At 51.5% G+C, this 24,931-nt stretch overlaps 1 protein-coding gene across 4 annotated transcripts in view; it reads left to right on the top strand.

Moving 5' to 3' along the window:
• KMT2A (lysine methyltransferase 2A) overlaps positions 1 to 24,881 on the top strand; it is a gene marked incomplete at its 5' end in the record, with an annotated part of 36,788 nt that extends 11,907 nt beyond the window's left edge. Inside the window, 31 exons of one of the 4 annotated variants that reach the window (XM_082070485.1) lie at positions 59 to 123; positions 284 to 646; positions 1,226 to 1,299; positions 1,905 to 2,033; positions 2,884 to 2,997; positions 4,073 to 4,219; positions 4,391 to 4,486; positions 5,273 to 5,393; positions 5,947 to 6,060; positions 6,388 to 6,572; positions 7,127 to 7,300; positions 7,892 to 8,002; positions 8,251 to 8,324; positions 8,796 to 8,989; positions 9,358 to 9,464; positions 9,608 to 9,745; positions 10,952 to 11,110; positions 11,373 to 11,490; positions 11,575 to 11,653; positions 11,901 to 12,061; positions 12,811 to 12,996; positions 13,630 to 17,929; positions 18,315 to 18,395; positions 18,846 to 18,910; positions 19,270 to 19,440; positions 20,027 to 20,101; positions 20,315 to 20,489; positions 20,827 to 20,934; positions 21,267 to 21,350; positions 21,568 to 21,697; positions 22,043 to 24,881. In XM_082070485.1, the coding sequence (XP_081926611.1) occupies positions 59 to 123; positions 284 to 646; positions 1,226 to 1,299; positions 1,905 to 2,033; positions 2,884 to 2,997; positions 4,073 to 4,219; positions 4,391 to 4,486; positions 5,273 to 5,393; positions 5,947 to 6,060; positions 6,388 to 6,572; positions 7,127 to 7,300; positions 7,892 to 8,002; positions 8,251 to 8,324; positions 8,796 to 8,989; positions 9,358 to 9,464; positions 9,608 to 9,745; positions 10,952 to 11,110; positions 11,373 to 11,490; positions 11,575 to 11,653; positions 11,901 to 12,061; positions 12,811 to 12,996; positions 13,630 to 17,929; positions 18,315 to 18,395; positions 18,846 to 18,910; positions 19,270 to 19,440; positions 20,027 to 20,101; positions 20,315 to 20,489; positions 20,827 to 20,934; positions 21,267 to 21,350; positions 21,568 to 21,697; positions 22,043 to 22,318 (8,374 nt within the window). In that variant the 3' untranslated portion in view covers positions 22,319 to 24,881. Of the gene's footprint in view, positions 1 to 58; positions 124 to 283; positions 647 to 1,225; positions 1,300 to 1,904; positions 2,034 to 2,883; positions 2,998 to 4,072; positions 4,220 to 4,390; positions 4,487 to 5,272; positions 5,394 to 5,946; positions 6,061 to 6,387; positions 6,573 to 7,126; positions 7,301 to 7,891; positions 8,003 to 8,250; positions 8,325 to 8,795; positions 8,990 to 9,357; positions 9,465 to 9,607; positions 9,746 to 10,951; positions 11,111 to 11,372; positions 11,491 to 11,574; positions 11,654 to 11,900; positions 12,062 to 12,810; positions 12,997 to 13,629; positions 17,930 to 18,314; positions 18,396 to 18,845; positions 18,911 to 19,269; positions 19,490 to 20,026; positions 20,102 to 20,314; positions 20,490 to 20,826; positions 20,935 to 21,266; positions 21,351 to 21,567; positions 21,698 to 22,042 lie in introns of those variants that run through there. The other 3 variants (XM_082070486.1, XR_014185845.1, XM_082070487.1) reach the window with 3 other exon arrangements.
• Between the last annotated feature and the right edge of the window lie 50 nt (positions 24,882 to 24,931).

Raw genomic sequence — 24,931 nt, 5'->3', positions numbered from 1 at the left:
CTGCCCTCTTCATGTCTGCATTTTTCTTCTGATTTCCTGACACGTTCTCTCCTTGCAGGATGAGGAAATGTCAGAATCTGCAGTGGATGCCTTCCAAAGCGTACCTGCAGAAGCAAGCTAAAGGTAGGCTGAAAGGCTGGGCTCGCGTGCGGCGCCGCACAGACACCGTCATCTCTTACGTTCTGACATCCCAGTGTCTGTTTCCTTATTTTAAAAAGCCAGCAAGTCGCATGAAGTCACGCTGGTTTATCCATGTTGCTTTATTGATGCTTCTTCTTCCTAGCTGCAAAAAAGAAAGAGAAGAAATCGAAGACAAACGAGAAGAAAGAAAGCCATTCTGGAAAGAACCAGTTGGACTCCGGGCAGAAACAAACTCCTCAGGCCGTCATAGCGAGAGAAGACGCTGCTGTGAAGAAGAGCAGCGAGCCTGCCCGCAAGCCCGTTGAGGAGAAGCACGAGGACGGGAACCCCTCCGGCCCGGTGCCGGAGCCCAAACAGGTCCCTGCGGCCGGCACCAGGAAGACGGGCAAGCAGGCGTCCCAGCCAGCACCGCCGCCGCCGCCGAGCTCCGCACCTCTGAAAAAAGAACCCCTTAAACCTGCCGCTTCTGAGCCTAAGAAAAAGCAGACTCCCCAGCCAGAAATAGGTAAATGGGACTGTTTATCCTCAGTCTGTTTGCGTGACGTTAAGTAACGATACCGCTAAATGCTGTTGGATTTTAAAACTGGTGAATGCTTTAAGATCTGGTGGAATCAAAGCAGATTATTATGGATTTTTTTTCTTACAAGTAGCTTCCGTGTCACTGAAGTACAGTGTATGTTGGGGCGAGGAGAAAGATGGCCATTTTTATTCTGATTTTTAGTCGTGTAGTCTTGGCAGTCTTGAGGTCTGTTTTCAGTACCGTTAAGCCTGTTGACTCTTGGCAGTCGGAATGTCAAACAAGAAGAATACAATCTTTTTTCTAGAAAAACGCCGCGCGCTGTTTCTCGCACATAGCGCAGAGCAGCAGGACAGCGGCTCCGGGGCCTCTGTGGCTTCGCACCCAGAATGCTGCAGATTTTCAGCAGAGGAGGCTGCGCGGGCCACAGCTGGGGAGGTGCAGTCGCACGGGGGAGGTTCTGGTCGAAAACTCATCACACCTTACCCAGCTGATTTTTTTCCCTTTTCTTCTCTACAGGTGGCTGTTAGTTACTTGAAATACTCATAATTTTTCCCCCCTTCCTAGGCACAGAACAAAGCAAACAGAAAAAAATTGCTCCCCGTCCAACTTTCCCTGTGAAACAGAAACCAAAAGACAAGGTGAATACTGTTTTTTGTACACAGTCAGTGCATTTCAAGAACCTGGAACTTCTGTCTGTCTAGAGGGTAGAACTGTATTACTTACCCCTTTGGCAGGTTTTCTGTACTTGTCCTTGTGGCAGCACGCAGATACCAAAGTACCTGGCATATGCCTGAGATTGGGTTTAGATGTTGGCTTGTTCTCTAAGATTTGTACGTTTTGGGGTGGAGGCTGTTCTGTAAAACATGGAACTGCCTTCAGCTCAGAAACAGCTCCATTCTAGAAAAAAAGGAAAAAGATAAAGAGTGATTGAAATGTGAGGAGAAGCGTGTAGGGACTGATGACAGCCAGAGCTGCCCCACTGCAGAGTACAGGCCAGCGCTCTGGTGAGAGCAACGTGACGGTAGAGGAGGGCGCAGCAAATTGAGTTAGAAATGTAACTGTGCGTGGAATGATCTTAGGAAATGGTTTGTGGAATGTTGCTTTCTTGCACCATTTGCACACTCGGTGATTCTGAAATGGTTTGGGGGTTTTCTCTGTGGGTTACCTGCAGCATTGAGTTTAATTTCTGGTTGAGTTTTCCTGTGCGGGGCTGGGATTAACGCAGGCTCCTTTACTTGAGCAGGAAAAGCCCCCTCCCATAAGCAAGCCCGAAAGCAGCACGCTGAACTTGCTCAGCACTCTGACTAATGGCAGCAGTTCCAAGCAAAAGCCACCCACAGATGGAGTCCACAGAATCCGAGTGGATTTCAAGGTAGAGGACAAACTGTTTTAAGTGTTTGAATGTTGCCTGGCTCTGAACCCGGAACCAGAGCCCCTCGAGAGCGCGGGCGGTGGCCTCTGAGTGTGTGTGTGGTGCCCTCAGAGAACTGCACGTAGGAGCCTTCATGACAAGTCGCTTGATTTTTAGAAGCTTGTTATGCCTTTTTTTTTTTCTTATAATTAGAGTACTGGATGAAGAGACCCTTAAAGCTTTAAAACCTTAACTGTCAATGTGTGAGGATGAGCAAGACTTTGAGGTTTATGAAGAGTTATTCCATTAAGATGGAACTATAAAACCTTACCACAACTTGAGCCAACAAGATTTGGGGAAAATGTTAGTAACTTGTAATTCACGACATTTTGGGAATATCCGGGGTTTTTAACTGACAAATCATGTACTTTTTTTGAACAACAGTGTTGAAAAAATAAAAATTAATATTTTCCTAATAATTTTTCAGTCCATCTATAAGTGTTGATACTGGAGATTATAGCGAGATCTCATAAGTGTTTTTTTTATACAAATATGGAATCCTAATAAAGTCTAATTCTTCCGAAATTTCACTTTCAGTAATAATTGTGCAATCGTGAAAGCTTTGTCTCGTTGCTTAGGCCGGCTTTCCGTAGAAGGAAGGCCAGCGCGTTACTGAGCCCTCTTGGCCAGAGCAGCGCCGAGAGGAGCCTGTTGCAATATTCACTGTAACGCAGGTAGAAGCTGAAACAATTCAGTTTGAGGCCGCTTAAGCCCAGGCACAGAGCGCGTAGCGCAGCCGTCAGCGCGAGCACTTTGTACTGCTGTTGTGTTGCCTTGTTCTGCATGGTGACGTCTCCTTTTGTACTTGCAGGAGGACTGTGAAGTGGAGAATGTTTGGGAGATGGGTGGGTTAGGCATCGTCACCTCGGTACCTATTACTCCCAGGGTGGTCTGTTTTCTCTGTGCCAGCAGTGGACACGTGGAGGTAAAGCATTGTGTTCTGCCCTTCGTGACTTAGTTACAGCGCCGTGTGGTTAGAAAAAATAAAGAAATAATATCATGACCTCGATCCGGGACAAATTAAATAGTACGTGTAAATCTGTCCTTGCTTTGTCCCAAGATACCGAAGTGCAGGGTATTTAAAAGCAGTTGGGAAACTTCTGCAGCGCTCACTTTGCAGGTGAACAGTATTAGATGTGCAGAACTGTGTAATTGGGAGCACCTGCGTCTCCTCCTAATTTGGTATCCCAGATCTGACGTAAAGCAGGGCTTTGCCTCTTCTGAACTCGGAATAAGGAAGGCTGCCCGATGAGGTCAGAGGGCTTTAGGGCCTGAACTTGCTGAGAGCTGCAAGCCATTCCCGAGATGTGACCGGAGGAATTCTGGTGCTGCACCAAGAGCTGGGTTTGGCTTTGAGATGTGTCAAATGCGTTGCCACGTACAGACAGTGAGGCCAGCTGGCCTGGGGAGGTGGTGCTGGCGCTCCAGAAACGGCTCAGTTACGCTGAGGGAGTGGGGAATGTGGATGTGGACGTCCCTTGGCTTGAGGACCGTCCAGCGGGACAAATGATTCACGTGTCCCCTGAGCCTGCAGTGTTTGTACCCTAAGGAGGACACTTTTTCTAGTCTGCCCAGCCTTGTAGGGGATACGTAGAGGTCAGAAGAGCTGTCACACAGGCCACCTGAGCTGAGCAGAGGCAGGAACGGCTCTCTCGGCTCTGCACGTCCCTTCCATCTGCACCAGCTCTTTCTCCTGGTGCGGTGGCTTGTGTTACAGCGAGGGAGGAGCTCCTGGGGGGCCCTCAAGGCTTTGCCAGGGCTGGGAACGCTCGGAGAACAGGTACCGGGCTCCCCTTTGCTGCTGGGTGCCTGGGCTGGGTAGGCGAGCGTGGATTTGGGTTGTCTGCAGCACGCACGCAGCTCCCCTCTAAAACATGCCAGCAGACATCCGTGTTCTGTCAGTTGTGACGCAGAATTCAAAGCAGTTGGGAGCGCGAGGGGGTGGTTTGGGTCTTCAGAGAAGCTTCTGGCTTGCTAAAACCTGCCTTTCCCCCTTGCAGTTCGTGTACTGTCAGGTCTGTTGTGAGCCCTTTCACAAGTTCTGCCTGGAGGAGAGCGAGCGGCCGCTGGAGGACCAGCTGGAGAACTGGTGCTGCCGTCGCTGCAAGTTCTGCCATGTGTGTGGGAGACAGCACCAGGCCACCAAGGTACCCCCAAAGCACCGGGAGAAAACGCGCTGGGGAAACGGGGAAACGCCTCTCCAGTCGCCTCCCTGCAGCTTCCTCCGCTTCCGCAGCGGGGCATCCCGCCGGAAACAGAGCGCCCGGGTTCGTGCATCCCTTCGGTCTGCTCCAATGCCCTCTCCGTTATTCTTGCAGCAGCTGCTGGAGTGTAACAAGTGCCGGAACAGCTATCACCCCGAGTGCCTGGGCCCAAACTACCCGACAAAACCCACCAAGAAGAAGAAAGTTTGGGTGAGGCATTGTGATTTATTTTTGGTAATTCACTTGACTGATGGTAACGCCACAGGCCAGAGAGCTGCGGGTGGCTGGCTCTGATGCAGTCACTCAGCCTGACTGTAAGGCAGGGTGCCTGTTGCGTTGGAAGGTACATTTGGAAATAGATAATGAAGTGGGTCCCTGATGAGGTTCTGAACAAGCAGGATTTATGAAGGGATTACAGCTTTTTTAGTTGTAGTGATTCTTCTGATCGTGGTCTCAGAACACGGAAGAAGCTCCTTAGAAGGGCAGCATTTACTTTAAGCTTATCAGTTGGTACTGGTATTAAGAGACAATTTGGATTACTTTACTGGTTTGTGTCTTTTGAGTTTTTCTTCTAAACAAACGCAAAAGCTTTACCATTTGTGTATTTGGTACAAATAGTTTTCAAGCATTTCTATATTCTCAGAATTGGAAAACTGTTAAAATAAGACTTCATGTTTTAGGTCCGAAGAAACACCACAACTGCAGATACTGTTTTATGTGAAGGGAAGGGTGATATTTTCTTCAGTGCAAATACGAAGGACGGAAAAATGATACTGTAGTTTATTTGCAATTTTTTCATGTTGCATTATCACCATCTTACCATAAAGGGAGGGAGCTCTTCTTAGTGAAGGTTTTGGTCTTTGAAAATCCTTGCTCTGTTGTATTATTTCTCTGCACTCATTAAATAATAAAACGAGGAAATGCATCATTAGCACTAAAGCAAAGAAACCAGTGAATAAAAGGAAATAACACTTGCCAACCACATTCCTTTTCCAGATATGTACCAAATGTGTTCGCTGCAAGAGCTGCGGATCCACGACACCAGGCAAAGGGTGGGATGCGCAGTGGTCTCACGACTTCTCGCTGTGCCACGATTGTGCCAAACTCTTTGCGAAAGGTACACGGAGCTGTGATTCTTCCCAGCACGTGTTGGAGTGGCGGGTGGAAAGCCGGGTTCTTAGATTTTACAGTGGCTGGCAAGGTCGCCGCTCTTTTCTTGTTAGAGTTTGAGGCTTCCAGGACGTAAACGCAATGCCATATAAAGCAGTTCTTACACACCTGGTGGCCCAGGCTTTCAAGTACCAGTCAAGAAAAAGACATTTGAAAGGACTCCTGACTGAAAAGCAACAAAATTCCCATTGTAAAGTGGTTGCTCCTTCGTGTGTTAGTTACTGTACGTGATGCCTTTGGATCTAAGAGGGGCACTGTGGGGAAGAATCTCAGCATAGAAGATCTGGGCTGTTCCACCAAATTTCATGCCTGTATGTCGTTCTTGTCTTTGTTTTACTCTGTCGAGCTAATTGCTGCTTATACTATTTTGCCAGTCATGGGCAGCATACCGGTGGGGGGTTCAGGCAGCCGCTTTCTTGGCACGCCGGTACGTAACCACCCCGCGTGTGAGCTGTGCGGGACGGCCGAGTCTCTGAAAAACAATCACGTCTTGCTTGCAGGAAACTTCTGTCCTCTCTGTGACAAGTGCTACGACGATGACGACTACGAGAGCAAGATGATGCAATGCGGGAAATGCGACCGCTGGGTCCACTCCAAGTGTGAAAACCTTTCTGGTAAGACAAATCCTGATCTCCTGTGTACCTCAGAATATGGGGCAGCGAGTAGACAGAAGGAATCCTGTGTTGGACCTTTCTGTTAGAGTGTTAACACTCTCACCTATTGTGTCCAGCCTGTAGAGTAGCTGCAAGCAAGCCAGTACTGATATCGATGCCATCCTGAAAGCACAGGACTTGCCCCAAACGCAGTAGGGCTCAGTTATTGCACAAGATGCTTTTGTTACATGAAAAACGTTTCAGTTAGACAGTCAGTGCCCAGTGGGCATTTTTCCCTCTATCCGTCCTTCAGTACAGTAGTTCACATTGTTATCTTTCTGTCTCCAGATGAGATGTATGAGATACTCTCTAACTTGCCGGAGAGCGTAGCGTACACCTGCATTAACTGCACGGAGCAGCATCCTGCGGAGTGGCGCCTGGCGCTGGAGAAGGAGCTGCAGGTTTCCCTGCGGCAGGTCCTGACGGCCCTGTTGAATTCCAGAACGACCAGCCACTTGCTGCGGTATCGACAGGTGAGCTGCAGCTTCGCACCCGGCTGCTGTATTGCAGCTCTGAGTGTTGCCCGCTGTCTGGCTGAATTCTGGTATTGCTGGGCATTGTACTGCAAAGTGTCTTGATTGGACTGTGAACAACGTGTACTGTGGTTTTCATTCCTGTGGAAACAATGAGGTGGCCATCCGTGATAAACTTGTGAGGCTAAAGGTAAAAACAGGATCAGTTCTTTAAGGAATGGGAGGATTTAACTCTGGGATGGTGAAGGTGCTTTTTCGACAGAAGAACAGGGTCTTAGTCTTGAAATGTATATTCAGGAATAAGACTTGTGAAAAAGGAGTTTAATCCCTGTGGCTGGTCGCTCTGCTGTGTGCTGTACCGGTTGGCAGCACAAAGCTGGTTAAGCTCTTTTAATTGTTGTCCCTGCATTTTGGACAGGAATTCAGAACTGGAGGCTCCTTTCTTTCATGTTAGCGAGACTCTCTGGGCCAGTAAATGTGTGTGGGAGTATGTGGCAAGTAGCAGCCACCCTTCAATAGCCAACGTCCCTCTGTCTGGTTGCTGGTGTTAACAGGCAGCAAAACCGCCGGATTTAAACCCCGAGACAGAGGAGAGTATCCCATCCCGAAGCTCCCCAGAAGGTCCTGACCCTCCTGTCCTAACCGAAGTCAGCAAGCAGGAGGAGCAGCAGCCTCTGGATCTGGAAGGAGTGAAGAGGAAAATGGATCAAGCAGGTTACACCTCTGTGGTATGTCAGAGTTTTAGTTGTCCACTCTAATAATAGGTCCTGTGACTTGCTTTACAACCCGTGGTGTTTATAACTGAGCATGCTTAAGCCTTTTCTTTATGAACAAGGAAACAGGTTAACGTGCTGCTAAAAATAATCCTGGCTGGCTGGTGTTAATGCTGGCCCAAAGACGTGTCATTTACATTGTTGTGTGGCTCTTTCACCACTCAGTTAAACCCCTTTTGCTCTCAGTCAGATGTTTATGTTGATAGAAAAAGGATCGGTCCTACTTCACATCCAAATTCTGAGGGCCAGATAACAGTGCTGGTAGTGAGTTATCTGGGAACTAAGAATTCGTGTGTGGAGAGAGATCAGGGGTCATTTACACAAAATGCTAGCATTGACCCACTCGGGTTTTGTTATAGGCAGCAGCTTTTTCCCCTGTTTTCCCCGTTGTTTACAGCCAGATTCTTTTTCTGCTTTTCAGTCAGTGCTCTGGTTCACTCTTCTAGTCATCTGGATGCTCGCTTGACGCCTTAAAAAATCAGTGGATGGTGTGGCTGTGTGCAGGAGACAATCCTGGTAATATGCAATGTTGTGGCTTTCTTGCAGTTGGATTTTAGTGATGATATCGTGAAGATAATTCAAGCAGCCATCAATTCCGACGGAGGGCAGCCGGAGGTGAAGAAAGCCAACAGCATGGTCAAGTCCTTCTTCATTCGGGTGAGCTGGACTATAGTTATTTTGGAATCTGCTCAGTATCACTCCACTGCTTGTTGCTGCTGGAATCCAAAGGGTCTGTCGCGCTTACCATAGCTTGGGTATTTCCAGGAATAAAACAATACATTGTCAGTGTTGTTGATGTTCCTGAAATCTTACCAGTTGTGCCTTTACAGTAGATCTTGGCTGAATGTCTTTGGATTTGGGGGTACGTTGCATAACATTTCTAATGGAGTGTTGTTTTCCTTCAGCAAATGGAGCGTGTTTTTCCATGGTTCAGTGTAAAAAAGTCCAGATTTTGGGAGCCAAATAAAGTAACGAGCAAGTAAGTAGTTGTTCAGTGTCCGACTGCGACACCCTGCAGTTTGCCAGCTGTCCAAGCAAAAAGTATCGAGAGAGCCTGGTTTTGGGGTGGGGTTTCTGTTTTTCTTTCTTCTTTTCCTCTTTTTTTTTTGAAGAAGTCAGACAGTAGCCCCATTCCCAGGGTTTGTGTGTGTTTCCTTGTTGGAAAGCAGAGAAACCAAAACCATTCTTTAGAGTGAGGTGTATCGTGTGTTGGCTCGTCAGTCTCGTCCTTCCTGCCCTCCTCACCCCCCTGTGCTGGGGCCCCCCCATGTGCACCTGTCACCCTCAAGAGAAAGGGACGGCCACATCACAAACCTTAACGTGTGAGCGGTCATGGCCTTTGTTGAGAGCGCGTGTTGACTGTGGGTGACGAAGCGGGTGGTGGTTGTGCTGGCCGACGAGGTGCTGGTGTGTAGTCAGGTCTGACGGGCGACTCCTCGTTGCTTTCCAGCAGTGGTATGTTGCCGAACGCGGTGCTGCCCCCTTCGCTTGACCATAACTATGCTCAGTGGCAGGAGCGGGAAGAGAACAACCGCACCGAACAGCCCCCTCTGATGAAGAAAATCATTCCAGCTCCAAAACCCAAAGGGCCCGGAGAGCCGGATTCCCCAACCCCTCTGCATCCTCCTACACCGCCAATCTCCAGTAAGGAAACAGGTCGCAGCACTGTCGGTCCCACACCCGGAGCGCTTCATTCCACACCTCCGAGCAGTAAAGGGAGGGCAGTTTTGGTTCTGAAGGATTTTGGAGACCTCCGTGACCCAAGATCGTTCAGAGGCTGTTACGTACGGGATGTTTCTGAGCTGAGCTCGGGCACAGACGTACGTTTGTGCTGCTTTCCCCCAGCACACGGGCTGTGCGGGGGCTGCTTGGCCTTGCTTTGCAAGCTGCCTGTTGAAAACTCCGGGCTGCTGGTTGGTCCTTCTATCCCCTTCTATCCCTTGCTGACCATTTTTGCAGATTAATTTTTGCCTCCCTGTCTTTCAAGAATAAACAGTGTTCTCTCCTTTAAGGCTCTGACCGAAGCAGAGAGGATAGTCCTGAACTGAACCCACCTCCAGACGTGGAAGACAACAGGCAGTGCGCGTTGTGCCTGAAATACGGTGACGACAGTGCTAACGTGAGTATCTGGCACCTGCCCGTTCTGATGGGCGCTGATTTAAGCAGTGCTGTGTCTTTGGCACTGTGGGTAGGCTGGATGCCCTTTGTATGTTGCTGTGTCTCGTGGAACATTTGAAAAGAAGGTTTCCTTCCCTTCCTTAGGATGCTGGACGTCTTCTCTATATCGGCCAGAATGAATGGACACACGTGAACTGTGCTTTGTGGTCGGCAGAGGTGTTTGAAGATGACGATGGTTCTCTGAAGAACGTGCACATGGCTGTGATCAGGGGAAAGCAGCTGGTGGGTATAAGTTCCTAACACTTTCTTAAACCGCATGCTGAGTCACGCAGAGCTGAGACAGGAACCCGGCTAAAAGACGCCTTGTCTGTGTTTTTTCTGCTCCGTCCTCTCCTTGCTTTGTTTTTTTATGCTATAGGTAGTAGAACTGACTGAAGAGATTTGAAAATTTGTTTTAGCCTTGCTTAGTTCAGAAGTAGCGAGGAGACCAAAAGGAACTTGTCGCAGGTGAATCTGAGTCGTGTTTTTCTCAGAAGGTCTTAGTTGCCAGTGCTACCCCTTCAGCAGTCGATGCCATATGCGCGGTCACGACCTCTTTTAAAAGAACACGGAATATCTGGAGCAGCGGCAAGTGCTGCGTTGCAGCCCCACCCCCGTCTCTCTGGCTCAGGGGCTCACTAGATCTTCTGTTGGAGTCCGAACCGGTGGCAGCGGAGGAGCTCAGAGGAGGGGGAGAGAACCTGTAGCTGGCGTTTTGACCTGGGTTAAATTCCACATATGCATAGAAGAAACAAAAACAGAAAGCAAGTGTTGTCCAGTTCAAGGTGTTGAACAAGGAGCATTGTCGTGTTTGCGCAGAGGCGAAGGATCTCAACATCTGGCTTGCACGTAGCTGCTCTGTTAAATACTGCAGGAAGAATGATGGTGGTGCCTCTTTTCTGAACTCCCACACAGCCTTAGAGAACGGAATCACCTTCCTGTGGTGAATTGGTTGTTGCTTACCTTCCAGAAGAATGAAATGAGACTGGAAGTGTGACTAGAAATCAGTTTGTCCAAATCTTGGTTTAATATTGCGTCACCTGGTCCTAAATATGTCTTAAACCAGTAGAAGCAGTGGAACAGGACTGCTCTTAGCCAGCAGTAAGCGCCCAAATGGGGAATACTGCGTGCAGGAGAAATAATTGACATGTTCATTGGTGAAGCAAATAGGACACTTCACTGTGGAGTACAAGCGAGAAAGCCTGAGCCCGAAGAAACCCGTCAGCAAAGGCAGGAGTTGTTGGGAGCGAGAGATCCTTGTTTTCTCACGTCCTCCTCCGTGTCTCGCTCTGCACGTGAGTCATGGTAGCAAAATGTTGTGGCAGCAAAGCAGGAGCTCAGGCTTTACTCTCAACTTCTGCCTATGCCTAAAAAAACAACTGACAGCAGCAGCGGGAGCCTGGTTGGAGAAGGGATTCACTTGTCACTTTTTTCTGTTTGCTTTTGTAGAGATGTGAGTTCTGCCAGAAGTCGGGCGCCACCGTCGGCTGCTGCCTCACTTCCTGCACCAGTAACTATCACTTCATGTGCTCGCGGGCCAAGAACTGCGTGTTCCTGGACGACAAGAAGGTTTACTGCCAGAGGCATCGCGACTTGATCAAAGGAGAGGTGAGAGTCCCCTGTCACGCCGGCCGTGGCTGAAGGCGGGTTCGCCTGCAACCGGAGCACTGCTTACAAGTTAACGTTGCCGTTGCTCCTTGCGAGCTGGGGCCGGCCTGCCGTGCTGTTAAAAAGAAGTCAGCGGTACAGCTGCCATGGGGCGCTTCAAAAGCCACACCACCAAACTGAGGACAGAGTTAGACAGACTGTGTAGTGTACACGGGGAGGTTCCTTTGGAATTACTGAGTAGTTTTGTGGATTCTTGTTCCAGGTGGTTCCTGAGAATGGGTTTGAAGTCCTTAGGAGAGTTTTTGTGGACTTTGAAGGGATCAGTTTGAGAAGAAAATTTCTTAGTGGGTTGGAACCAGAGAACATCCACATGATGATTGGTAAGGTCTGGTCTCTGGACACTTGATCTGCCTTTGGTGCTGGGCTCTGGTTCACAGAACTCTTCTGATCCTCTTTCCGCTCAGGCTCGATGACAATAGACTGTTTAGGAATTCTGAATGACCTCTCAGACTGTGAAGATAAGTTGTTTCCCATCGGCTATCAGTGAGTATACGCTGTTCCATGATTACATCTCTTTTAGTGTATTAGATGTCAAACCAGCACTGAAGTAACATCTGTAAAAGTTGACCGTAGCTCGCATACGCTGTTAGGAATCTTGTGATTAAGCCGGGTGTGCAGCATGTTGTGCCCAGCAGCCTTTGTCTGGTGTCATTTTGAGAAACTGCAAATCTAAAATAGGAATGCTGAGGTTTACTTGACTGTTGGGTAAATTGGTTGAATTCTCTTCCAGGTGCTCGAGGGTGTACTGGAGCACAACGGATGCCAGGAAGCGCTGCGTGTATACCTGCAAGATCATGGAGTGCCGGCCACCGGTCATAGAACCCGACATCAACAGCACGGTGGAGCACGACGACAACAGAACGATTGCGCACAGCCCCGTTCCCCTTACAGGTCATCTTCTCAGGACTTTCTAAAAGTGTATTTGCCATAGTCTGTCCTTACCAGAAAGCCAGTACTGCATGAGATCCCTTTTTCTTAAACCGACTTGGACTAGAATGCCCTTCAGGCTTCACATTACATCGCGGCCTCTTAAGGCTTTAAAAAAACCAAAGGGCTCTATGTTCTCCAGTGTTCTGGTCACTCTGAGACCCCGAGCACACCAGCCTGCTGTAGCTGTGCTTTCTAGTCTACAGATCCGAGATCTTTTTGAGTGATGTAAGGCGTCACATTGTGCTTCAAGTGTCGGTGTTGGTAGGTGACACGGGGCTTGGTAAATACCGTGTTGAACAGTAGCATTGCGCTGCTTCTGTGTTTCCGAATTATCTTCTCTGTATCTATAGGTGAGCTTAAAAAGAATTTTAAAAAAATCTCAGCCCTTTCCTTCAGAGTCCCAGCGGTGAGGCCGCGGGAGGTTTTAAACATTTGCAGTAGTTGCTGTTGTTGACAGAATCTTAAACTTTATTAAAATGTAATGGAATTTCATGTGTAAGCTGAGGGCTGCTGTATTGCTGCAAGTGTTTGAAATGTTCTTCAGAGAAGAGCCCAGCTGTTACCTGATGGCAAGGAAGCAGTAATCTTTGATTTTGTCTTTATTTAACAAATCCCCTGATTTTCCTGATAGCAATAGGTACTTCATCAGATCGTAGCTTTTGAGCTTCCCTGATGGCTTATGCTGCTGTTTCTGTTTTACACGCCAACAGAAAGCCTGCCTAAAGACAGCCGAAATACGCCTGAAATCGTCAACCCGCCATCGCCAGATCGTCCCTTGCACTCTCAGACCTCCGGCTCCTGTTACTTCCCGGTGGGCTCGAAGGCTCCCAGGATCAGGACGCCCAGCTATCCGTCCGCGCAGAGGTCGCCCGGCTCCCGGCCGTTGCCCTCCGCAGGTATTTCAAGTGCTCCTCACTTTGATTTTCAGGGGCTTTGAGGGCATTTTTTGTTGGTTTGTTTTGAAAGTGGTTTTGGTTTGGTTCACGTCTTTTTTGGCTTTGTTCAGAGTGTGGTGTTTAGTTTTCTGTTACTGGAGAAAATGGTGACATGGCAATAGGCTTGAGGGAAGGAAAGTTAAGAGAACATACAGTAGGGATGACCTGCCAAGAAATATACGATGAAACAAAGGTTTCCCTGGGATGAAGAAAGCAGCGTTTGGGCAATACGACAGCTGTAATGTCAGTTAGGGATTTAATTGTCTCAGTCAGTATTTTTCCTGGGAGATTCAGAAATCTGATACTGCAATTCAGGTACTACATCCGTATGAACGAGTCACGTTTTGTTTCAAATGGGTGTTGAAAATTCACATCTCAGGTTGAGCTACAAACTCGTCAGCTCTGTGTGGTGAATACTAATTGACTGTATCAGATTTTTAATACCCGACTAAAGTGTTGTTGCTACGTTAATACTGTTTGGCTGAAAGGTGTTGCTGTTTTATTGTTTCCTGTGTTCTGTGTGAAGGAATCGGGTACGCATCGGTGGTGAAGGTTTCAGCTCACCTGACCGTCTTCCTTGCCTTGTTTTCTCAGGCAGCCCTACCCCGGTGACCCACGAAATAGTGACAGTGGGGGATCCCTTGCTGTCCTCTGGGCTGAAGAGCATCGGTTCCAGGAGGCACAGCACCTCCTCTTTGTCACAGCAGCAGTCGAAACTCCGCATGATCTCCCCTCCACGAGCCGGGAACGCGTACTCCAGGCACAGCATGTCCTCGGCTCCCAGCGCAGGGACCTCTGCAGAACACGAAATGAGCGGCAAAAGCACCGACCGCTTTGCGGGACCAGCGACCGCGGGTGCTCCCAGCGCTCCAGGCCAAAGCTGCTCTGCCAGCTCAGGTGCCCAGAAAATAGCGGCTGCGAGCGGAAGTAAAACTTACCAGCTGGACCTGTCTCAGTCTGCGGAAGGAAAACATTCCAGCAGTTCAGACCTGGTAGCCAAAGCTGCGACTTCTAAGGGAGAGAAGATGAAAACGTCAAAGGACCCAGATTATCCAGCTCATAGTTTTGCTTCTGGAGGAAACTCCAAAGTGTCGGCTCAACTGACCAGTTCATCGGGCACAGAAATCAATGTTAAAATAGGAACCTTCCAAGAATGTTCAGGATCGTTTTCTTCCAAAGAAGCAATATCCTTCCCACCTTTGCATCAGAGAGGCCCAAGGAAGGACAGAGATCAGCATGTGGAACCTGCCGCACAGCCAGAGAAAACCACTGTGGTTGATGAGATGGATGCAAAGACCCTGAAGGCTGCTGGAGTCAATAACAGATCTCCTGCAGCAGGCGAGCAGGTCGCTTCTGCCCCAAGAGACAGGCGTCAGAAGGGGAAAAAGTTAATGAAAGACAGCTTTAAAGAGAAGCTTTCCCTGAAGTCTCTTACGGATTCAAGCCAGGCAGTAGGTGGTGATGAAGGAAACCTGAAACTAGAATTCGGTAATCAGGGTTTGGCCACGGAACAGATTAGCCAGAGGTTATGTAACAATATTCCCGCTGAAAAAGCTGGTGAGAAGTCTCCACCTTCCCAAGGGCAACCGAAAGGTTCCGCAGGGCAGAGCGACGTGGCCTCCAAGGAACCGCAGGCGCCTCGCAAACGCACCGTTAAAGTCACTCTGACCCCCCTCAAGATGGAAAGCGAAAGCCAGGCTAAAGGCGCGCAGCAGGAGGGCGATGTGGACCCGCAGTCGGCTGGAGCGGAGCTGGCCGCTTTGGCAGAGCCCTCCTCGGCTTCGGAGAGCCCCGAAGGCAACCCCGCCGCGCAGGGAAGCCCCAGCGAAGCGCCAGCGCAGGAATCTCAAAGTAACGCATATGAAAATTTGCCCATTCAAGATAACAACTTGATGCTCCAGGATGGAACTAAGGCTCCCGAAGAAGGCTCGTACAAGCGGAGGTATCCACGGAGAAGCGCTCGGGCCAGGTCCAACATGTTCTTTGGGCTGACTCCCCTGTACGGCGTGAGGTCCTACGGAGAGGAGGACATTCCCTTCTACAGCAACTCCACAGGGAAGAAGCGAGGGAAGCGGTCTGCAGAAGGACAAGTGGATGGCGCGGATGACTTGAGCACGTCGGATGAAGACGACTTGTACTACTATAATTTCACTCGTACGGTGGTTTCCTCGAACACCGAGGAGAGACTCGCGTCCCACAGCTTATTCAGGGAGGAGGAGCAGTGCGATCTTCCAAAAATCTCACAGCTAGACGGTGTGGATGACGGAACTGAAAGCGATACGAGTGTCACGGCAACGACAAGAAAAGTCAGTCAAGTGACTAAAAGGAGCAGTAAAGAAAACGGAACAGAGAACTTGAAGCTGGATAGAACCGAGGAAGCCAGTGAGAAGGTACAAGTCACCAAGAGCTCCGCTGTCCACAAGAGCGACCCGAAGATGGACAACTGCCATCCCGTGAGCAGGGTCAAAGCGCAAGGCCAGGACTCGCTGGAGGCTCAGCTGAGCTCGCTGGAGACGGGCCGCAGGGCTCACGCCAGCACGCCTTCCGACAAGAACTTACTGGACACGTTCAACACTGAACTTCTCAAATCCGACTCCGACAACAACAACAGCGATGACTGTGGGAACATCCTGCCTTCCGACATCATGGACTTTGTCCTGAAGAACACGCCGTCGATGCAGGCGTTGGGAGAGAGCCCGGAGTCCTCGTCCTCTGAACTTCTGACGCTCGGAGAAGGTTTAGGTCTGGACAGCAACCGCGGCAAGGATATGGGTCTGTTCGAGGTGTTCTCCCAGCAGCTGCCGACTGCCGAGCCGGTGGACAGCAGCGTCTCTTCCTCCATCTCAGCGGAGGAGCAGTTCGAGTTGCCGCTGGAGCTCCCTTCCGACCTCTCTGTCCTGACCACCCGCAGCCCGACCGTGCCCAGCCAGAACCACAACAGGCTCGCCGTCATCTCAGAGTCCTCGCTCTCCTCCTCGGGAGAGAGGTCCATGCTCGCCTTGCCCTCCGCAGAGTCGGGAGAAAAGAGAGTGACGGTGACAGAGAAATCCGCCTCGGGGGAAGGCGATGCGGCTCTCCTGAGTCCCGGAGTGGACCCAAGCCCCGAGGGACACATGACTCCCGATCACTTCATCCAGGGCCACATGGATGCGGAGCACATAGCCAGCCCGCCCTGCGGCCCCGTCGAGCAGGGCCACGGTGGCAGCCAGGACCTGACGAGAAACAGCGGCACTCCGGGCATCCCGGTGTCGCCCACCGTTCCCCTCCAGAGCCAGAAGTATGTGCCAAACTCCACGGACAGCCCCGGCCCCTCACAGATCTCCAACGCTGCCGTGCAGACCACGCCGCCGCACCTCAAGCCGGCCGCGGAGAAACTGCTGGTGGTCAACCAAAACATGCAGCCGCTCTACGTCCTCCAGACGCTCCCCAACGGCGTCACCCAGAAGATCCAGCTGACGCCGTCGGTCAGCTCTGCGCAGAGCGTGATGGAGAGCGGCGCCTCGGTGCTGGGGCCCATGGGCAGCGGGCTCACGCTGGCCACGGGGCTGAACCCCAGCTTGTCCTCCTCGCAGTCGCTGTTTCCTCCCGCGAGCAAGGGGCTGCTGCCCATGCCCCATCACCAGCACATCCACCCCTTCTCCACGGCCCCCCAGAGCGGCTTCCCGCCCAACATCAGCAACCCGTCACCAGGGCTGCTCATCGGCGTGCAGCCGCCCCCTGACCCACAGCTCCTGGTGTCCGAGGCAAGCCAGAGGACAGACCTCGGCACCACGTCGGCGCCTGCTGCGGCCCTGGGCAAGAAACGGCCGATATCCCGCCTGCACTCACGGAAGAACAAGAAGCTGGCTCCCTCTGGAACCCCTCCTGCCATAGCTCCTCCCGATATGGTCTCCAACATGACCCTGATTAACTTTGCTCCTTCCCAGATTTCCAACCACCCGCTGGATTTGGGAAGCATTGCCAATTCAACGTCCCACAGAACCGTCCCCAATATCATCAAGAGATCCAAGTCCGGGGTCATGTATTTTGAGCAAACATCTCTGCTCCCGCAGGGTGGGACCAGCGCCGCGGTCGGCACGTCTCCCAGCGTCATTGGGCCGGATGCCGGTCACCTCCCAGCGGGGCCCGTGTCCGGCCTGGCATCGAGCTCCTCGGTGCTCAATGTTGTCTCCATGCAGGCCACGGCAGCCCCCACGACTGGCGGCTCGGTTCCCAGTCACGTTTTGGGACAGAGTTCGGTCACGTTAACGAGCCCCGGGTTATTAGGGGACCTGGGTTCGATAAGCAACCTCCTGATCAAAGCCAGTCAGCAAAGCCTTGGTCTGCAGGACCAGCACATGACTTTGCCACCCAGTTCTGGGATGTTTTCACAACTGGGAGCTTCCCAAACTACATCTACAGCAGCGATGACGGCTGCGTCCAGCATTTGTGTTCTCCCTTCGGCGCAGTCGATGGGCATGACGGTCGCTCCGTCGTCTGCTGACCCAGAAGGCTCTTACCAGCTCCAGCACATGACGCAGCTCTTGGCCAGCAAAACCGGGGTCACCTCCTCCCCGCTGGACCTCGGCACAGCGTCGGCAGCGCCACAGCTGTCGAGCTTTCCACAGCTGGTCGATGTTCCCAACAGTACCGGGCTGGAGCAAACCAAGGCGTCCTCGGTGGCGATGCACGCCAGCTCAGCCTCTCCCGGGGGCTCCCCATCGTCTGCCCAGCACTCTGCGAGCGGCTCCGTGCTGGGCCCTGCGAAAACAAAGCTGAAAGTCAAACGCATTCAGCCGTCATTAGACAAAGGGAACGGGAAGAAGCACAAAATGTCTCACCTGTGGGCCAGCTCCTCGGAAGCGCATGTTCCTGACAGAGGGGCCGTTGCTGGACCCGAGGTCTCAGCTACAGGGTAAGAGGAGAGTTTGGGTTTGCTCATCCCTGAGCTTTTGTAACAGAGTAACAAAGAATATTGCACTAGTTTTGCATGTTAATTTCTAAGGTAAAAACCCCGGCTGCCAGCAGAAAGCAGCTCTCTCTGAAGCAGTTAGTAAACTTCTACCTCTGGAAAGGGAAGGATAAAAACCTAAGACAGCTCTGAAGTACAAGTCATCATTCCCATGTGGTGCTGGAAGTGCGAGCAGGTTCCTCGTGTCTTCGGAGCAGTTGTTACCGCTCCGGTAGTTCTGCTGAATCGCTCGTGGCAGCTCCGCGTGGATCTGTTCCTGCTTCCAGTCTGGCTCGTGGCACCTACGGCTTGGCGGGCATTGTGAATGTTCCTGAATCTTTTGTTGCAGGGCTCCTGCTGCCAAGGCAGATGCGCAGGATGCAGCAGGCGTCGATCAGCCGGCACAGCAGCAGTGTGGCCAGTCTGCAGGGTAAGCACTGGGCAGACCTTTCTGTCAGGTTCTGCTCGCTTGAGCTTAAGGGAAGTTACATAGAGAACGTGAGAAGTCTTGCTTTGCTAATTTGAATATCTTGGGAACTTTCAGTCTGGGTTCACAGGCAGTTGGGATATGGAGCCGTGTTTTAAATTGCGTTGCCTGTAGCCCTGGGAAGCTTTGCTGCCTGCCGAGAACGAGCCTCCTCGTACAGCTTTGGGGGATCGTACGCGCTGCTACCCACAGGCTGATCAATGCCTCAAAAATAGATGCTGCTGAGTAGAATAATTTTACCTGTCTGTTTCCAATTGAGCTGCTGTTAGAGCATTTGATCTGGAAAAGGGTTCTTGTACCTCTGTCTGGGTCTCAGATTGTGTAGGTGAGTGTTCAGGGCTGGTGACAAAAGGAGGGAGGTTGGTAAGCGTTTTCTTCCTGTTCCCTCCCAAGGCAAACGGCGGGCCTGCCAGAGCCTCAGTCACCGCAGAACCCGGCACATGAGCAGGAAAGTGCAGGTATGTCGCTGCTTCAAAAGCACCGAGTCTTGGGCTTCTCCAGGGCCAGGTAATTAGCACCTTGAGGTTTTGATGTTTGTGTGTCTGGCTCTCTCAGGAAAGCTCCCAGAGCTTGCAGTTGCTCTTGCTTTGCAAGGAGGAAAGGTTTGTTTGCTATTCATAGATCTTGCACAAATAGTTGCCTATTTTTAGTTTGTGCAGATTTCAGCACTTGAGATTTCACGCTCTTGCTACAACTCTGTCTAGAGTTTTTCCTAGGACAGATTTACTGGTCAAAAAGCAAGTTAGTAAGTAATTTTCAGTTGTGGAAAAAACACTATTCTACCCAGTTTCCATCTTTGTGCTTCTCTCTTTTCCAGGCTCAAAAGCTCTCGAGGAAGAGGAGAGCACTTTCAGCTCCCCACTCATGTTTTGGCTTCAGCAAGAGCAAAAGAGGAAAGAGTGTCTTGGTGAGAAGAAACCAAAGAAAGGTTTGGTTTTTGAGATCTCTAGTGACGATGGTTTTCAGATCTGCGCAGAAAGCATTGAAGGTGAGAACAGTGCGGTTTGAGTTGTCCTGGTTTGATCTGTTAGTTGCTTTTTTTATGGATCTAAAAGAAACAAATAAAACCCACACCACAAACCCTCCTGATTTGCGGCCCTAGAGCAGTCCTGGTTCCTAGCAGTGTCTGGATTACATTGACGATCTGGTGGTTGGTTTTTTTTAGTCATTGTCCGATTCTGTTTTATCAATTGACCGATGATGTTGAACCATTTTTGTCAAGAAATAGTCAGTGTGGATCAGAACTGTGGTTTTCATCCAGACCAGTTGCTGGAGACACTTCCCTTTGTGCCAAACTGAATTTTGGAGAGGATGGAAGCCATTTGATCTGAGGATCTGGGTTTATGGCCCATGAAAGGGTGCAAACTTCACATCCTCCAGTTAGCTCATGTCAATGTGGGCATTTTGTTGGCGAACAGTGTCCTGCCCAGGGGCACAGGACTCTGCCAGCACTGTGTGGTTTCAGTGCAAGCCCGACAAGGTTTGGCAGAGCAAGCGGCACAGGGGGCAGCCGCTTTGGCAGCCCTGGGCACCCCGATCCTCGCTCACCGTGTCCTCTGTTTGTGTGACTGCAGATGCCTGGAAGTCGCTGACGGACAAGGTGCAGGAGGCCCGTTCCAACGCGCGCCTGAAGCAGCTGTCCTTCGCAGGTAACGGGCGCGCACGGTGTCAGCTCAGCTGCTGGCTGCTTTGTGGAGGACAGCGTCTATCCGTGAAGGGACTGGAAACTCTTGTGGGGAAGGAGGCAGCTAATTCTGTGAAAATCGGCACAGGATTTGTATTTCGCACGCTGCAGTTTCCTCCCGCTCCAAGTCTGCGCTGGCCGTTAGTTCACGTTTGTCGTGCTGTGTTCCGTGTTCCAGGTGTGAACGGTTTGCGGATGCTGGGGATCATCCACGACACCGTCGTGTTCCTGATCGAGCAGCTGTACGGCGCGAAGCACTGCCACAACTACAAGTTCCGGTTCCACAAGCCGGAGGAGGCCAACGAGCCCCCGCTGAACCCGCACGGCTCCGCGCGGGCTGAAGTGCACCTGAGGCAAGCGCTGGGTTAACGGCCCCTTTGCTCCGTTAATAACTCTCTGCAGCTCTAAAGCTCTCAGTTGAAAAGGAACATTAGCAACTTTGGCATGTAAATAGGTTATATTGCATCTTCCCAGTTTGCACATTTTTCTGGGCCGCTTTATTGGCAGTTGCTTTGTTTAACGAAGGTTCCTGGCCAGTGGTTTTATTTGCAGTGCTCAGAGACTGTGGTGTTACCCGGAGGCATGGGAGGCTGGGGAATGTGGAAAGCAGTGAACACTTCAAACTGTGCGACAACCCCGTGTTTATTTGCAGTCAGTAAAGCAGACTTCTTTTCTCTCTTTAAATCGCAGGAAGTCTGCATTTGATATGTTTAACTTCTTGGCTTCTAAACACCGACAGCCACCCGAATACAACCCAAATGACGAGGAAGAGGAAGAAGTGCAGCTGAAATCAGCCCGGTATGCAGCAGGGTTTAGTTGTTCACTGGGGAAGATAATGCTGTGGCGCTAAAACGAGCTGATCAGGCTTAGTTACGATCTTTGAGATGCTGGAGGTGACCGCCCAACCAGTCTGCCTCTGAATCTTCTTCTCCTTGCTCATGTCAGCCTGAGGAGAATTTGAGCAGAACAGAGGGGAAATGACATTTTATGTACACATATAAGAACACTAAATTAATTTTGATTGTGTTCTCAGTAGGCTGCAGTGTCACCGCGTCTAAATTATTCTGTCTTAGGAAATATCCCATGTAATCTATGGCATGGGCTCTCAAAGAAGGGTCTCTCTATTCTAGGAGGGCGACCAGTATGGATCTGCCGATGCCCATGCGCTTCCGACACTTGAAGAAGACCTCCAAGGAGGCAGTTGGTGTCTACAGGTGCGTTTTCCTCTGGGGCAGAGGAAGGTAAAAACGTGCAACCTTCAATGAAATCAGACAGCAAAACGGAGGAGAAAAGTGGGCAGGAGAGATCTAGTACTGTTCTTGTTGGCATTATGTTATATGGAGCTGTGTAATGAAGTTTTCTGCACGGTTGGCAATCCTGTGCTGCTGAGTTTTGCTCGTGTCGTTTGAAAGGTTCGCTTGCCTTTTCCAGGTCTCCCATCCACGGCAGGGGGCTGTTCTGCAAAAGGAACATCGATGCAGGTGAGATGGTGATCGAATATTCAGGCAATGTCATTCGCTCCATCCTCACTGACAAACGGGAGAAATACTACGACAGCAAGGTGAGTCGTGGGCTTTTGCAGAAGCTCTTACAGACGGGGGCAGGACTGGGCAGTGGCTGTGAAGGTAGGACAGGCTTAGGCCGGGTGATGGAACACCACGAGTTGGGATTACAGACTTCTGGGGATATTTTCGTTCTTGCTGGAGCTCTAGAGGCGCTTCTTATCTTCTGTGGGCTGGGAAGGGTCTCAGTCCACGCTTAGCGTTGCAAAGAGCCGGGGGATGAACTGATTCAAGGCTGAGCTTAGGAAGGCGAGTGAAGAGAGGGTGCGAAGTGTCCGAAGGGTTGCCCTGTGGTGGTGTCGAGTGCCTCCCTGACCGGCGGCTCCTCCCGCCCTCCCGCGCAGGGCATCGGCTGCTACATGTTCCGCATCGACGACTCGGAGGTGGTGGACGCCACCATGCACGGGAACGCGGCGCGCTTCATCAACCACTCCTGCGAGCCCAACTGCTACTCCCGCGTCATCAACATCGACGGCCAGAAGCACATCGTCATCTTCGCCATGCGCAAGATCTACCGTGGGGAGGAGCTCACCTACGACTACAAGTTCCCCATCGAGGATGCCAGCAACAAGCTGCCCTGTAACTGCGGCGCCAAGAAGTGCAGGAAGTTTTTAAACTAGAACTTCCCTCGGCTGTGGGCGAGCCCGGGGGGACAGGGGCGAGCAAAGCTCGAGTGCATCCCCCCGGCCGTGCGGAGGGGACGGGAGGTGGCAGCAGGGACGGGCTGGGCTCGGGGACAGGCTGGCAGCCGGTTCTCTGTCAGAGGCCACATCTCCGTGTCTCGCACGCTTCCCCTCGCCGAAGGCTTGGGCCCCGCAGGAGATCCCGGTGTGATGGTTTTCACCGTTCTCGTTTCCCCAGTGTTTGTTTCTTGGCGCGGGGCTGACGAGGGGGCAGGGGCGGTCAGCCGGGCGTGCGGGAGCAGCGGCAGGTCCTGTCCCTCCGTCCCGCGGCGCAGAGCACTGGCCGCGGGGTTCTCGTGGCGCGAGGGCCGTGGCAGAGGTTCGGTAGCCGTGGTCAGCCAGCTTTCCTCCCGGGAGAGGGGCGGCCCCTCCGGCCAGCGCGCCTGCGGCTCCTCGTGTCTGCAAAACACTATTAGCGAGCGCAGGGAGGGCAGAGGAGCCGCGCGGCCAGGAGCGCGTAGGAAGCGCACAGCGGGTTGGACCCGGCGGGGGGGCGCGGACCCTCCCCCGCTGCCCCGGCCCCGCGCAGGCGCAGCAGAGCAGCCCCCACCTGACACGCGGCGACGTTGGGTTTTACTCGGTTCTGTTTACAGTTTAGTATTTAAGGTTTTATAAATGTAAATATATTTTGTATATTTTTCTATGAGAAGCACTTCATAGGGGAAAGCACTTATGACGAGGCTTTTTAAACAGTGGTATTATCCTAATTTAAGAGAATCTCTTTTTAATGTTTTTTTTATTTTCATAGGACGGTTATAGGAAATACCTGGCTGGACAGTCTGGTCCTTTCTCCAGAGAGGGGGTACACTTTATTTTTGGTTTGGTTTTCCTTTGGGTGTTTTGTTTTTTTTAACTCTCGTTCTGCCTTTTTGACTTCAGTAACTGTTTCCGGGAGGTTTGGCTGGACCTTAAACTTTGTGTACCCGTCAGGATGGGGGCGGGAGGGGGAGCTGCCCAGCGGGGCGGCGTTTGGCTGTGTCGGAGGGGCTGCCCGCGTCCTGCCCGCGCCGCGGGAGGAGAACCGGCACGGAGCCCGTCCCGGGCGCTGCTTTTGGCTCCCCCGGGCTCGCGTGGGGCAGCCGAACCCGCACCCTGAGCCGGGGAGGACGCGCGGCACGGGGGTCGGGGCGCCCGCTTTCCTCTCGTTATTGCACTGCGCGGCGACCCCCGGCAACAACCGTTGGCAGACGCGTCCAGGCGCCGCCGCGTTTGTTACTGACTTGATGCACTGACAGTTTGGGAACGCACATACCCCGCGGCGCCCCGCGCGCCGAGCTCGGCCCCCGGCCCCGGCGCTGCCCCGGCGTCCCAGCGCCGCGCTCCCCGTGGCGCGTGGAGCCGCGTCCCCGCCGCGGGAGGAGCCCGGCCCGGCCCGCGGTCCGGCCGTCTGTCCGCTTTGCTGCTATGGCCGCGGCCGCTGACACTGTCCGCACCCGGGGGGCCGCGGCGGGGCCGGGGGCCGTGGGGCGCGCGTCCCCGCGCATGAATGTATATTTTATAAGGACTGACGCAGATCATGGTATCTGAAAATACTGAAAAAAAAAAAAGGAACCTTAGGGCGTTTATTTTTCTTTGTACAAAGCGACGTGTTGTTTTCTAAAGGAAAAGCGGGTCATTGCAAAGGGCTGGGTATCTTTTCTGTCTGGTTTCCTTTCGTTTCCAAGCAATACCAGGTTCTTGGGCGAGACGGTTGTTGTGCAGAATCATGCCACTCACCCCGTACTACTGCTCCACTCGCAAGGGTTTTATAGCTATAAATACGATATATATAGGAACTAATGTAGTGACGCACCGTGTAATGCAGCCTCGTTCAGTATCGGTCCACGGCTTTTACTTCTCTACCACTATAGCTAAGGATTGTGTTCCCGCCGCTCCGCCGGCCGGGGGGCTCGGCCCCGGCCCCTCCGTCCCCCCGCTCGGTTCCTCCCGCTCCCTCGCCCGGTCCTGGGCGCCGGAGCCGCCCGCGCGGGGCGAGCAGCGCGCTCTGTGCTTTCTGGTCTCCTTACGAGGTGCAGTCGCTTCGTCTTTCAACCGACAACTATACTTGTGGTGTTTCTTTTATTGAACTTTACAGTCTCTTTAGTAAATACAGGTAGGTGAGTAATTGTTTCAAAAAAAAAAAAAAGGAAAAAAAAAAAGCTCAGCAAGGCAAGGTTTTGCTCTAGAAATGCATTTCTTGACAACTTATCATGTATAACAAATCTCTTCTTTTTTTCTTGTGTTCTTCCAAGCTTCTGGTTGTTGTTTTTTTAAAAAAAAGAGGAACCGTGTCTAAGTGCATCAGTGTTAATTGACTCCTGTCACAGAAGAAGGAAATACTCAACCGTTCAACAAATGCTGAAAGCTCCGCAGAGACTGAATGTAAAAACGTGTAAATAGTTGTAAAAAAAAGAAAAAACACAAAAAAAACAAAGGAGTTTTTAAACATGTTTATTTTCTATGCACTTTTTTTTATTTAAGTGATAGTTTAATTAATAAACATGTCAAGTTTATTGCTGCAGAGGGTTGCTCTTGGCTGCTTCTTCAGGGTGAGAAGCTGCTTCCCGTGTC

The sequence above is a fragment of the Streptopelia decaocto genome (assembly GCF_964273445.1).
Source record: "Streptopelia decaocto genome assembly, chromosome: 21".
In the NCBI taxonomy this organism is placed as follows: Eukaryota; Metazoa; Chordata; class Aves; order Columbiformes; family Columbidae; genus Streptopelia; species Streptopelia decaocto.
This window is presented reverse-complemented; position numbering and strand designations above follow the sequence as displayed.